This window comes from Typopeltis vanoorti, chromosome 9 (assembly GCF_054136105.1).
Source record: "Typopeltis vanoorti isolate ZY-2024b chromosome 9, IOZ_Tvanoo_1.0, whole genome shotgun sequence".
Lineage (NCBI taxonomy): Eukaryota > Metazoa > Arthropoda > Arachnida > Uropygi > Thelyphonidae > Typopeltis > Typopeltis vanoorti.
This window is the reverse complement of record NC_143557.1, coordinates 114535773-114549662: the sequence shown is the minus strand read 5'-3', so window position 1 is coordinate 114549662 and position 13890 is coordinate 114535773. Positions and strand designations below refer to the sequence as shown.

General features: G+C 32.4%; 1 protein-coding gene and 1 long non-coding RNA gene across 3 annotated transcripts in view; one reads left to right on the top strand and one right to left on the bottom strand.

The window, feature by feature from the left end:
• LOC150103438 ((Lyso)-N-acylphosphatidylethanolamine lipase-like) overlaps window positions 1-12511 on the top strand; it is a 74000-nt gene extending 61489 nt beyond the window's left edge. Inside the window, exons 7-8 of one of the 2 annotated variants that reach the window (XM_090398183.1) lie at window positions 1879-2220; window positions 9644-9744. In XM_090398183.1, coding sequence (XP_090254309.1) covers window positions 1879-2049 — 171 coding nt within the window. In that variant the 3' untranslated portion in view covers window positions 2050-2220; window positions 9644-9744. Of the gene's footprint in view, window positions 1-1878; window positions 2221-9643 lie in introns of both variants that reach the window. The other variant, XM_090398184.1, reaches the window with a different exon arrangement.
• LOC150103437 (uncharacterized) overlaps window positions 1-13890 on the bottom strand; it is a 67699-nt gene that overhangs the window by 20162 nt on the left and 33647 nt on the right. Inside the window, exon 2 of the long non-coding RNA XR_016548838.1 lies at window positions 3027-3088. This is a non-coding gene — a long non-coding RNA (uncharacterized LOC150103437). The remainder of the gene's footprint in view (window positions 1-3026; window positions 3089-13890) is intronic.

Here is a 13890-nt window from a genome sequence, read left to right as displayed (position 1 = left end):
CAAGATATAGGTGGATTGATACGGTACAAAGCTTTAGATGATAGAAATATAAGATCTGGTAATGTTGGAGTCTTGACAAGTAACAGACTGATTTGGAGGAAAATTGTAGATAGGAAGTTAGTAATGATGTAAATTTTTCATGTAGTACTATCATATCCTGTACCCCTTGAGGGTACATGTCAGGAATTTGATGATTACTTTTAAAGACTTAAACGAGAACACAGTTGCAGAAACAGTGGTAGAAATTATTCAAGAGAAATGCGATCAGGATCAAGTATATATCAGTACTTGAGGTAAATAATTCATAAAGGCAGCTGGAGTAGATATTTGACCAAAATGCTCAAATATGGAGGTATAAAAGTTTTAGTGGTAGCACTGCATTATTCGGAAGGTCAAATTTCAGATGATTGAAGCAGAGCTCTCATGTAACCATCTGGCCTGATTGGCCGAGTGGCTAGTGTATCCATTTTCCAGCCAACAGGCTGTCGATTCGAATCCTGCCACAGGCATGGTTGGTTCCAATTGTCCTAAGTGGTGGATGAATTATTTTATTGTCCAATGTGAGACCACCATCCCAATTATTGGAGGCCTGAAGTGGCTTGAAAAAGCTCCATATTTGTTCTCTAGAGCATTGTGGTGGATGAATTATTTTATTGTCCAATGTGAGACCACCATCCCACTTATAGGTATTTATTCCATATTTGTTCTCTAGAACATTTGTTCCATATTTGTTCTCCACAGTTACCAGACCAGGTAACAAAATGAATTTAAAAAAAAAAAATAAAATAAAAAATATTTTTATTTTTATAGTGCTAATGTACTATGGTTTACAAACCTAAAATTTTTTTTTGACAAATCTTTCTCTAGAGCAGGGGTCGCCAAACTTCTTTGACCATCAACCCCTTCAAGAGTTTCTTGACTTTTTATCGACCCCTCTATTTTACTATTACGTAATTATAATAGGATAAGCAAAAAAGGCGCTTGTTGGTAAATACGTCATTTTGGCCTACTTGATTGGCCTCCGTAACTATTTTCATGACCTTGCTCCATCTTACAGGTCCTATTCATGTCGTTGTTCCCACAATTCACTCTTAATTGCGTTGTCATTCAGGATGGAGGTAATTCAAGTTAACTGAATTAAATATTACCGTACAATGATGTCTTGATATATTTCTGTTGACCCCTAACAATGTTATATCGACCACTGCTCTAGAACATTGTTACCAAACCAGGTAACGAAATGAATTTAAAAAAAAAAAAAATTATAGTGCTAAGTGTGCTAATTATCACCTACAGCGCTAATGTATTATGCTTTACAAACCTTTTGCAAGGGGTAGTTATATATTAAAAAATATAAAAAACACATACCACCTAGCCTTGACTTTAAAAAACTGTTTTTGAAAACTAGAGTGCATCTGTTGATCTGTTATAGACATGTGTTTGATTTCCATCTGAAACATGATCTTCTTAAGGACTATTAGCTGATCTCATGTAGAAATAACAAGATTTGTTCTTACTTCTCATGTCAGATAGATAGACCTGCCAAGCAATACATCCATTTACAGACATTACAGATTATGGTAATGGAATTAATTGGTCTATCATAGCATAAATAGAATTTATGAATAAGCCAGATTACTCTGTGACTGGTCATTAGGTTCGATGCATTAGTGAAAGAAGGTTTGGATGTGAAACTGTTAGTGTGTGATTGTAAATCCCAAATTCATGATGATTTATTGTAATTCGCCTCATTATTTTGTCAGACTTTAATCTACACATTCACTTCTTTAGTGATTATGAAATATTGTAAATTTGATTTTGTAACAGATCTATTTCAGTTATGTGTGTGTTTGAATATTTAAGTATTTTTGGTCGCAGGTAATTCCAGGAGCTGGGCACCATGTCTATGCAGATAAAGCAGAACAGTTTAATTCTTTAGTACTAGAAATATGTGCCTGGGTGAAGAATGAAGAATTAAAAAGGCAAGCAAGAAAAAGAAAATGTAGTAAACAAGAAAAATCCAGTGTAGAAGTTCTAATTAATAGTTGAAATTACTCTTTAAATAATAAAACTGTAACTGCACTAACGTTTATGGAAACTGCTACAAACTTTGAAAGATAAGAAAAGTTGGAAAATGTCTCTTATAGTATCAAAAATGAAGGAAAAATTCTTTGTATTCCTGTAGTGCCAAAAAATTAATGATAATATATGAAGAAAGAGGTTAGATTAATTTAATACTATATATGTTGATCATAAATTGCTTGTAATATAGATAATTTCTGTACATATTTATACATAGTACTAAGTTTGTTACCTGAGTATTTTCTTTATAAGAACTATTTAAAAAAAATAATTCAAATAATTTCAAATTCTCTGTTTACTCTAGAAATTAGACCCCCCCCCCACATTCAAGCATCTTTCATGTGTTATAGATAACTGAAATTGTGAATGATTTATGCAGATAAAAAAATGTATTCAGAAGGTCATAATATTGTACTACCATAACAGAATTATTATGGTAGTACAATGTCTTAAAACAGAACATGAGTAATGTTCTGTTTTAAGGCTACTCATTAGGAGGTGTTATTTTTTATGGTGAATTACTTGATATTTATCTAGTAATAATTCATATCACATGTTCTCAAATACAACTAAAACAATTTCTTGTTTCCACAATAACATTCCTTCAAGCTCATGTCAAGAAGAGTGCAATACAACTTGTGCAATATCTAAACCTGCATGTGGATTGAACTCAGTTTGTAAACATGTTATGCTCTGTTTCAGTAAGGAAATACCGTGAGTAGACATATTACTTAAAATTATAATAATGGCATTAACTCACATAATATATTATTTATTAGTAGAATTTTCACCTGATTATTACAGGCATCCATCTTTAGTACATGTAAAAATGCTAAACAGTAATTGACTATTACAAAGGGGTGCCACCTAAGTAGCTCATGTAAGATAACTAAAAATGGTCATTGTTTCCTAAAATATTTAAAGATACATATATACAGTCATACCTTGATTAACGAAGAGGATGCATTCCACTTTTGAAAGACCTTTTTTTTTGAAAAAGGAAAAGCTTTATAAAATAAATAAAAAATTAATAAAATTTATTAATTAAATTAAAAATAAATATTAAATAAAACGTCAATATTACATACCTAACAAAGATAAAATCATGACATTTTAAAATACGAATCTAAAGTTGATTGTTTATGCTTTTTTTCTCTTTCATTTAACAATTGCCTATACAAATTTTTTGCATTTAGCACTGATTGCTTAACAATAACACTTTTTGCTAAGTCAGGATCATTGTCACTGAAAAAATGTTTTCAACGTCGTTCAAGCACCTTTTTAAACCTTTGGTTGCTAACGCTTTTTTGGTAGGAACTTCTTTAATTTCGTTTTCTTTGGCTTTGTTGCTAACAAGAGCTATTAATGTTTTCATTTGTGTTTTTAATGGTTAAGTTTTTCCAGAAAGTTTTAATTGACATTTGCTCTTTATCTTCTAGTTCAATTGAATTGCTTAATGTACCATGCAGATAAGCTTTAAATGTTGCTATTACTCCCTGATTCGATCGATGAATCAGGGAAGTTGTGTTTGCTGGAAGAAAGACAACTTTGTCAGGAATGCACATGTCTAATATACTGTTAAGATCAGTAGGATGTCCTGGAGGGTTGTCCAACAACAAAGAGCTTTTTCTTCAAAATTATTTCTTTGGCAATATGTTCCACTTCTGGACAAAAATTGTTAACAAGCCAATCAGTAAATAATTCCTTAGTAATCCATGCGTTTCTGTTAGCTTTCCATATTACAGGTAAATTTGTTTTTATGTTACCTTTTAATGCCTTCGGATTTTCTGAATGGTAAACTAATAACAATTTTAATTAAAAAATTGCCAGAGGCATTTGATCCAAAGAGTAACATTAAATGGTCTTTGGCTGCTTTGAACCCAGCTGCTGATTTTTCTCTAATAGAAATGAAGCTTTTTGATGATAGCCATTTCCAGAACAAACTGCTTTCGTCAATGTTCACCAAATTTGGTGAAAATTTTTCACGTTAAATTATTTCCTTTAGTTTTTCTGGAAACTTATTCGCAGCTTCTGATAATTTTATACTATGAAATCTAGCTCGTTTTTTCAATTTCTCAAATCAACGAGAACCACGAGAACTGCAAAATTTTCCACAATTTTTTCAGTTTATTTGAATTTCAGGTGATTAAACAAATATAATGCTTTTTCTTGAATCACCATTTGAGTTAAAGGCATTATGATGTTGTGACATATCATCTATCCACAAACTTAACATTTTCTCAGTTTTTTCTAAAATTGGACTTTTTATGTGAGTTAATTTTGCTGCTGTAACATCTGTACAATTCTGAGCAGACTTATTTTTTCTGATTGACTAAGTATGATTGTTAAAGTTGACTGTGCTAATCCTAAAGAATGTGCTACCTCGGATTTTTTTTTTTTTCACCCCTTTCAATACATTGTACAATATTTAATTTACTTTCTAAAGAAATTGCTTTTCTTTTCCTTGATTCTGACATTTTAACTAAATATTAATATTTACAAAATCTACAATGATGCTATCAGAGAACATAGGTCATTTATTGCAATGCACCACACTGAAACACACCCTACAAAGTGTAAGCAAAGACTACGTTATGTGACACGCAAAACTGTTAAAACAGACACACCCACAGCTTGGGAGTACATGATGAATCGCTGTCGTTTGCCAATAGGATGATTTCCAGGTGTTGACCTTAAAATTTTAATATTTTTACATAAGATGGGGCTTGAAATTGCAGACTCCATTATATTGAGGCTTTGTTGCCAGAGGTAACGTTAACTGTGACCGTGTGTGTACACAATTAAAAAGTTAAGAAAGATTAACTAATTTAAAAAGTACTATCTCCAACAAAGGGAATAGACGTAGACCATCGGATCTGTTTAAGTTGAGAGAGTGAAGTAACATTTCACATGTTTTTTATAAAGCTGTTCCATGAGGAACCAACTTTTGTGAAGGACTCTTGTTTCAATGAACTCTGTCTATTGTTGATGGCATACTCTGCAAGTCCAGACTGTTCAGGTTCAAGATATTGAATATACGACTTGTGTCTTCTATCTGAATAAAAGCAGATCTTCCTGTTTGTCCGAAATAAGATAATCCACAAGAGCAAGTAATCTGGTAGACACCTGGATGACTGAGATGTGGAAGTTTGTTCTTTTGAAGAAGTGAGAAAGGTGGCAATTTTTCTGATGGGTCGAAAGGCAACAACAATATTTAGTGGTTTTAAAACTTTTGCTATGTGTTCACTAATGCCTTGCAAGGGATGGGAATACATGTTATTTCTTCTGTATTTGATGAGGAAGATATATCAAAACTACTTAAAGCTCTTTTGATGAAAGAATTTTTATATCCTTTAGATAGAAAAGAGGAAATAGTTCTTTCTGTAATAGTTCCTCTGAAGAACAAAAAGAATGGGCCCAGTGAACCAGACCAGTGCTTTAATAGTTCCTGGCTTTTAAGTGGGATGGCACCTAGATTCAGCATGGATATAATGGCCTATATGAGTCTCCTTCCTATACACTGAGAAATGTAGGTTACCATCTGGTTGGCGAAGAATTAAAAGATCTAAAAAGGCTAACTGCTTATTTACTTCTATTTTTAGGGTGAACTGGATCCTTGGATGAAGTGCATTTAATTTAGAGAGAAACTGTTTTAATTCATCAGAAGAGGCATTCCAGATAGCAAAAATGTCATCTACATATCTGAACCAATGAGTAGATCTAGATGAAATGTTGTCAAAAATATATTTGTTCAAAGTGCTCCATATAGAAGTTGGCAATAGCAGGAGAAATGGATTGCCTATTGCTGTTACTTTGATTTGTTGATATAACTTGTTTTTAAAGGAAAATAACCAGAATGCATTACAAAATCAAATATTTTAACAATGTCTGAAGGAAATTCTTGTTGCAGTAATTCAATTGTGTCAGATAAAGGAACATTGATAAATAATGAAGCAACATCTAAACTAATCATATCTGAAGCGTGCAAATGAAGATCTAAAATTTTATTTTTGAAATTCAAAAAATTTTTTATATAAATAGCTGTTCTTCTAGTTGAAGAAGTGAGTAAATTTGATAAAAATTTTGAAATTTTATAAGTGGGACAACCTATACTGGTCTTAACGGACGACTAAAAGAGGTTTTAAGTTTTTTTCTTTTGATCTTCATTCCATATTGATATGTTATCTATAAGAGAATTAAGTCTAATTAACACAACAGATATTTGGATTATAAGACCATAGGCTTAATAATACATATATGTACAAATTCGTCGACTAGTTTTGCTAGTAAAACTGACTAGCTTTGTCAAGACTAATAAATGCAAAAAAACGAAGAAATGCAGTAACGGTTAGACAACAAAATTGGAAGGCACCGCGTGACATGGTATGCATGAAGCGATATACTTCAGTCATTATTATAAATATGCGTTACATAGTTTTTGGCATATTGTAGTTCTGCTAAACTTAATGAGTTAATAAGATTTTTCCATATATCCTTTAATATTACTCCTTGGTTTCTATTAAGGTTGTTTCCTGTTCGTAGGACCACTGCAACTTCTTTAAATATTCAACATCTGTAATCTCCATCCATGTATAAAATTCTAGCTATTTTATTGGAGACTAAACCAACATAGGGTATGACAATTGTTGATACGTACTGAGTTGCTATACGTTGTTGCTGGAGGGTTGTTTTTATGGAGCATTTTATTGATTAAGTTTAGAGGATACCCATTTTGAGAAAGAGATTTGGAGATGTTCTGTACATAAGTCTTCTTTGTCTGTGACTATGTTGTAGGCTCTGTTTCGTAGCATATGGATGATGGTGCATTTTTGTGTATGATGATGATTTGAAGAATAATGGAGATACCGTCCAGTGTCAGTAGGTTTCTTATATATAGTAAGTTTAATATCTTCATACTCTAGTCTTTTGACAAGTATATCCAAAAAAAGGTAATCGATGATTGCTTTTTAACTCTAAAGTAAATTTTATTTTGTCATGAAAAGACTTGATTTTTTCTAAGAACTCATGTAAGCTTTCTACTTTTTCTCTCCAGATAATAAACACATCATCAACATATCTCCACCAGACTGTTGATTTTGGAGTAATGTTAGCTAGAATATCATTTTATAATTTCTCCATAAAAAGTATGCACATGGTGGTGACAGTGGACTGCCCATTGCTAGGCCTTCTAATTATTGATATATAATGTTGTTGACATTGAAGAAATTAGACTTAAGACAGTGATTGAAAAGTTGTGTGATATCATTAGGAAAGAGATCTTTTATAATGTCTATGACTTCCTCAACTGGTATGTTTGTAAACAAGAATACAACATCAAGACTTGCCGTTATGTCTGTCTTGGATAGCTTAACGTTCTTAAGTTTCCCACAAAGTGTAGAGAATTCCTTATGTAAGACGCTGATTGTCTGAATTTTCCTTGTAATAGGTTGGCGAGGTGTTTGGCTAGTAGATATGTGGGGGGGAATCTGCCATCTACTATAGGACGAAGTGGAACATTGGCTTTATGTACTTTGGGTGCACTGTAAAGGCAAGGTGTTATGGGATGCAAAGATTTAAGTTTTCTTTTTAACTCATGAGGCCAACCATTCATATTGCGAATCAGAAGATTGGTTTCATTATGGTTATTCATGGTTGGATCTTTAATTAATATTTTGTACATGGACCGGTCAGAATTAAGTATTTTTAATTGACTACTAGTAAGATCCGATGTGAGGGGCCTATAAGTTGAATAGTTGCAGAGCAGTAGAGACATTTTTCTTTCATATTCTCTTCTATCTTGAATAACTACAGCCTTTCCTTTGTCAGCTTTCGTAATAATTAATGTGCAAAAAATAATTTTTGCACATTCAAAACGTCCTGTTAGCTGTTTTTTTTGGGGGGGATAAGGATCGAATACCTCTGTCTATGCTATGAAAAACATCCATCAGGGGTAACTTATTCGAAGCAGTGGCAAAATTATATCCTGTGATACTCAGGCGAAAATTCTACTAATAAATAATATTTTTTTGTGAGTTAATTCTGTTATCATAATTTTATGTAACATGTTATATTCAATGTCCTGTCACAGTTTTGTATAAACTTAATAATGTTACTATAGAGCAGTTAATCCTATGTATAGTCTGCTAGCTGTCAGTTGCATGTATTCTCTGGCTTTGCCTGTTTATTCAGAAGGAATCCCTTACTTCTGAATAAATAGGCTTACTTCCACTATATGAATCTGGCTAACTCACTTTCAGTTATGATTTTTTGCATCTTCGACAAGATTTAAACCCAGAGACCTTTGAACCCACAGGACAGTCTCACTACTGAGTTAAGGAGGCTTTAATTTACTTTTCAGTAATAAATGATTACTGACAGCACATAAATACTTAATACATTACTATACACTTTTGTAATCATATATAGCTGTTATGAGATGGAGGTGTATGGGCAGGGGAGACTTTTGCAAAGCAAGTAAACTGACTAGAAGAGCACAAGCAGTTGAGACTAATACGTTAGTCTCAGTTGCTGCTATAATTCTAAGTGACTGAAGTTCTATATATATATATAGAGAGAGAGAGTGTTTTGTAGAGTAAAAAAAAAGTGTTGAGATTCTTCATGATTGTGTAAAGGGAAGAATCTAAGGCAGTTTTTCAAAGTTAGATCATGTGTTGATTAATAAAATTTTTACTAAAAAAAAAATCATAAGAAACCATAGGAATAATTTGCAATAATGAAATTTCTTTGATGATTATGCCATAGCTCCAACTTCTTTAGTTTTGTACAGTGAGAGTTGACTAACTCTGAAGTGATTAATAACAAATGATGTTGCACATTGCCTCTCAGTACCTTGAATTGAATGGATGACTGCTTTCAGATGTGTTGTTTTAACTTTTGAAACATCTTTTTGTGAAGAACTTGAGTTTTTGAAAATGTCAGTTTTCAAAAATTTTGAAAGAAATTAAAATCAAATAGATAATGCAATGTATATAAACTTTAAAAAAATAGTTATACATCAAACACTTCCAGAAAAGAGCTAAGGTGATTAATTGAAAACATGACGACATAAATAGTGTTATAATTTCTTAGTTGATGGATAATTTTTTTTTTATGTGGTCTATATCAGTCAGTATTGCAGATAGATAGGTTTCTTAGCATTGGTAGTAGTCGATACTTATCCATTAAGATTATACATGTGTACTGACTTTTAATAGCCTGCATTGGAAACTTCTTTTTTTTTCTTTTAGTTTTATTATTCTGTCCAAAAACCATACAAAATTTTGATGGAATGTACTTAATTGCATGTCATTAAACCTTTCATGTAAATCTTCTAAACGACTAGGGAATAACCCTGGTCATTCCCTAGAAACATAAACAAATAATATAGAATTACTTTCCTTCACCCTTTCAAGGTATAATCTCATCTTTCCCTTATGTTAGATTCAATGACTGTTGGTGGTTAAGTGAATTCATAAAAAATTGATTAATGTTAATAGAATTCTTTGTATATACAGTCTACCATATCACTCAGTTGCATGTATTCTTTGACCACTGTTTGCAGGATGAAAATCCCTGCTACTGCCTTTATGAAGGTTCATGTCCCAGACCAGATTCAAACCAAAGCTCTTTCCAACCAAAGGACATCATCATCACTGCCTACTAAGCTAGAATTGCTCCATGTATAATAAAACTTATTTATATGTTATAACAGATTACTCAAACTTAAAGAATTATAATTTAAAATATTTAACTTGACTATTCCTGCTTTTATAATCTATACACTTGTTAAATACATAGTCTCTAGCCATAAATACTGTTACAACTTAAATAGTGCATAAACCTTGAATCAGTCAGCGAATCATTTACAGCTTTCTGCACATACAAACCATATGTATAATGTGCATATAGCAGCACTGAATACTCAAAATGTCCCCCTTTGTCTTCATGTACACCTGAAGTCTGTGAGGCCACATATGGTGTTGGTGTTGTTCAGGAGCTGTATCATGGGTTATAGCACAGTGTCTTGATACACTTTGGTGAAGTTTTTGACCCCTTTCTCGCAGAAATTCAACTTGGATACCTCGATACGTCATCCCACACCAAACCATCACTGACGTGGGGGGGTGACCTGAATTCTGGGTGCTATGGCACTTGCTGTGCAACCATCCAGGGCATATACTCAATTGTTTTGGCAGTAAACGACTCTTCAATGGTGAAAATCTTCTAATTGTGAAGAGGATATTTCTGTGTTTGTTGTTCACATACTGCTGGAGAAGTGCTTCTGATTTTATCACCCTCTGCTGCATAAGTTGTGTTAGGAAGTATCCAATAGAACGATAGGCTCTCAACCCCAGATTATAAGTTAATACATGTAACATCGTTCTCTGCGAAATTTTCATTTGTCACAACATCACTTTCTGTGTTCTCACAGGATTACAGCAGATGCGTGCCTTCACAGCCCTCACCAGCTGTTGTATCTTAACACAGTGTGGTCGACTTGTTCTTTGGTCAGATATCTTCTGTATCATTATGACAATTAATAGTCCAATACAAAGACATCCTACTGATCCCAAGTATTTTTAGCATGATGAAAATAACAGGTGGCATTCCAACTGTCTGAAATGCTATTACAGCTACAGTTTTCAGAATTTCCCCACTGCATGTTAACCCATACAGCTAGACTAGTCTCTATCTCTATTGATAAACATGCAAATATTGGCTGCACCCAGCGCCACTAATGGAACCAGGCTTATGCAATTCTGTGAGCAGCAATAGTGTGTGCAGAAGTTGTAACATTATTTATGACAATATTGTGTATTTGCCATGGTTAATATATCACCACTGTAGTTATTCTGAAACTCATTCAGATCATAAACTGAAGTATATATGTAAACACTGTTATGAGTTATCATAGGACATAGCTAAATACTCTAAAGAACTAAATCATACATCAGTAATCCTAGTCAGCAGATGATGATTTAGCTTAATTTTAGTTTGATTACTAGCTAGGACCTTGTTCTTTAATTTCAGGCACATCACAAATAGTATCATCTGCCTCAATTCTTCCTCATGCACTTCTGAGATGATCTTGCTGATATGTTTATAGCTTTGACAGGTCTCATACTGTAGTTCCTGTTTCATGTTCCTTTTTTCTTATTACATTTTCATTCCTTTAATACTGCTCATTCTTACAAAAAAAAAAAAAAATTAGATAATGAAATGATCTGTAATCATCAGTAGCTCTCACATCACATCATACAGTGAGTTTGTTCAGTATAATATCTTTTGAAGCAAGACTGTCAGAATTCCAACTTACTGTTCTAATGTTTTTCTTGTGACTAGAAACATTTAGTGATTTCATGCATGTTCTAACTATTATTACAATATTTTTAAATTTAACAATATCTGCATTTATTGTAAGTTATGTTAGTTTTTACATTTATACTTGGATTTTGAGCAGCAAAGGAAATAATTGTTTGATGATTAATATTGACATAATGTAGTTGAATATGTGAAGAATATGGAATTAAGCGACTTATCCAAACAAGTTCATTTTAAATTGCTAAAGATTTAATGTTATAAAATATAGCAGTAAGTACAGAATTTATAAAGTACAAATCATGTGGTACTAGCAGTACCACATGATTTTATATTTATATACTTCAAAAAAAGATCTTCTTGAATGACTTAGTTTAGTGGCTAAAAGTATAAATTTACTTCATTTGTTTTCAGATGTGTATATTACATATACTTTTGTCTTTAAAAATATTGTATTATAACAAACAAATACTTCAGTAGTTTACTAGTTACATAGACATCTTCAACTATCTTTAAAGAGTATTTTTACTTTTGTTTTTGCTGCTCAGTCCTAGCATGGAGAATCATGGGATTACAAGCCAGAAACATGGACAGAGAAAATCAAGTGTGAGAAATGTATCATTATTAATGAATTGATCTGCATTCTTTAAATATGCATGCACAAATATTTTCTATTGAAATTAGTGCATTGATTGCTAATGTTCTTTTTGATTAGCCAGAGCTCTATTTGTGGTTATATATGTAGTATTAAGTACGGTTGTGATATTCTTCTGCTACATGTTTTTTTTTAATTTAAGATGACAAGACTCAGGTGCAGTTTATTTAAAGTAATTGTTTATATGTTGTAAATAATATTTTTAAAGTGCAGTTTCCAGCATTTTCTATACTGTCATAGGCACTGTGATAATTGCAACATTCTGAGCAGTGATGTGTAAGAATAGCTAATTGTAAAAAATTTCCCAAATTAATACTGAAAATTCACATTTCTTATATATGTAGGAATTTATTTTTATATTCCGATGAGGAAAAAATAGACTATTTTTATATCAGTCATTAATATGAGAATAGCAATTTTATATAAAATATTAAATAAATTTCGTGAAACATTTAATGTGTTTGCCTCATGTTCTTTTATACACTCATGACACTACAAATCCTTTCTTCTATAGCAAAAGATGTAGACTTATAAATTATTTATTCATTTTCATATTAAATTAGTTTAGCACTAGACTGCTGAATGTAATTTTTGTTTATGGTGTCTCTAACTTTATGGTTTATATGAAACATTCTTAGTATCTCCAAATGTTCAAACTCTTATTGTTTATGATCAGTTGATGTGTTTAGTGTCAGCAGCACAGTTTACACATTTAATTTTTCTTATATATATATATATATATATCATCAATTTGCTGATATATTCTGGCCTTGTTGGCCGAGTGGTTAGCTTATCCACTCTTCAAAAGGCTGCAGGTTTGAATCCTGCCATGGACATGGATGTTTGTGATTGTCTGTGAAAACACTAGTGGTGGTGGTGGTGGTGGGTAGTAGATGGTGTAGATGATGATAGTAGTTGCAGTTTGCTGTAGTTGGATTGAGTTATAGAGTGGGGCCCTCCCTTGATGAGTCTTTGGACTCTTTGCAGGTGTCATGTAATAATAATATTGCCAAGGGGTGTTCAGGTTACTGTGACAGCACTGCATGATTAAGTTTACATTATTATTAATCTCCTATCAACAATTTTCCTCCAAATTAGTCTATTGCCTTGTAAGCACTCCAGTTGTCATATCTAACATTTCGTTCTTTTAAGGTGGTTCTGACTGAATAAATCCACCTAGACCTTGGTCTTCCTCTGAGTCTCTTTCCCGCAATCTTGGCATCAAACACCTGCTTTGCTTACCTCTCCTCACCCATTCTATTTAAGTGGCCAATATCACCTTAGATTAGCTCTGCTTACATATTCCTGAATACTGATAGTGTCATTCCTGAATACTGATAGTGTCATGTTCCTTTCTATAGTCTTCATTTTTAATATGATTCTGCCATTGATACCATCAGTTCACTCCCTTAATTTTTCTCAGAACCCTCATATCTGTGGTCTCTAGTCTTTGATCAAGTGCTTTATTTCTAACCCAACTCTCAGATGCATAAGTTAAAACTGGTTTGAATACTGTCTTATATACTGCTGTTTTGTTGTTTTGGCTAATTTCTCACTTATTCCATGTAAACTTATTCATCTGGCTACCCACCATACCAGCTTTGCTTATTTTGTTGTCTAATTCTAGATTTAATCATCCATCTTCACTAAAACTGTGCCTAAATAGCTGAAATATTTTACTTATTCTATAGAATCTCCATTCAGAATACAGCTGAATTTCCTGCCTGTTTTTATAGTTTGGGTCATTTTTATTGCTGATTTTCGTGCCAAATTGGTTATTCAATTTAGTTGTCAAAATCATTTATCATTTCATCATTTATATGGATCACATTTCT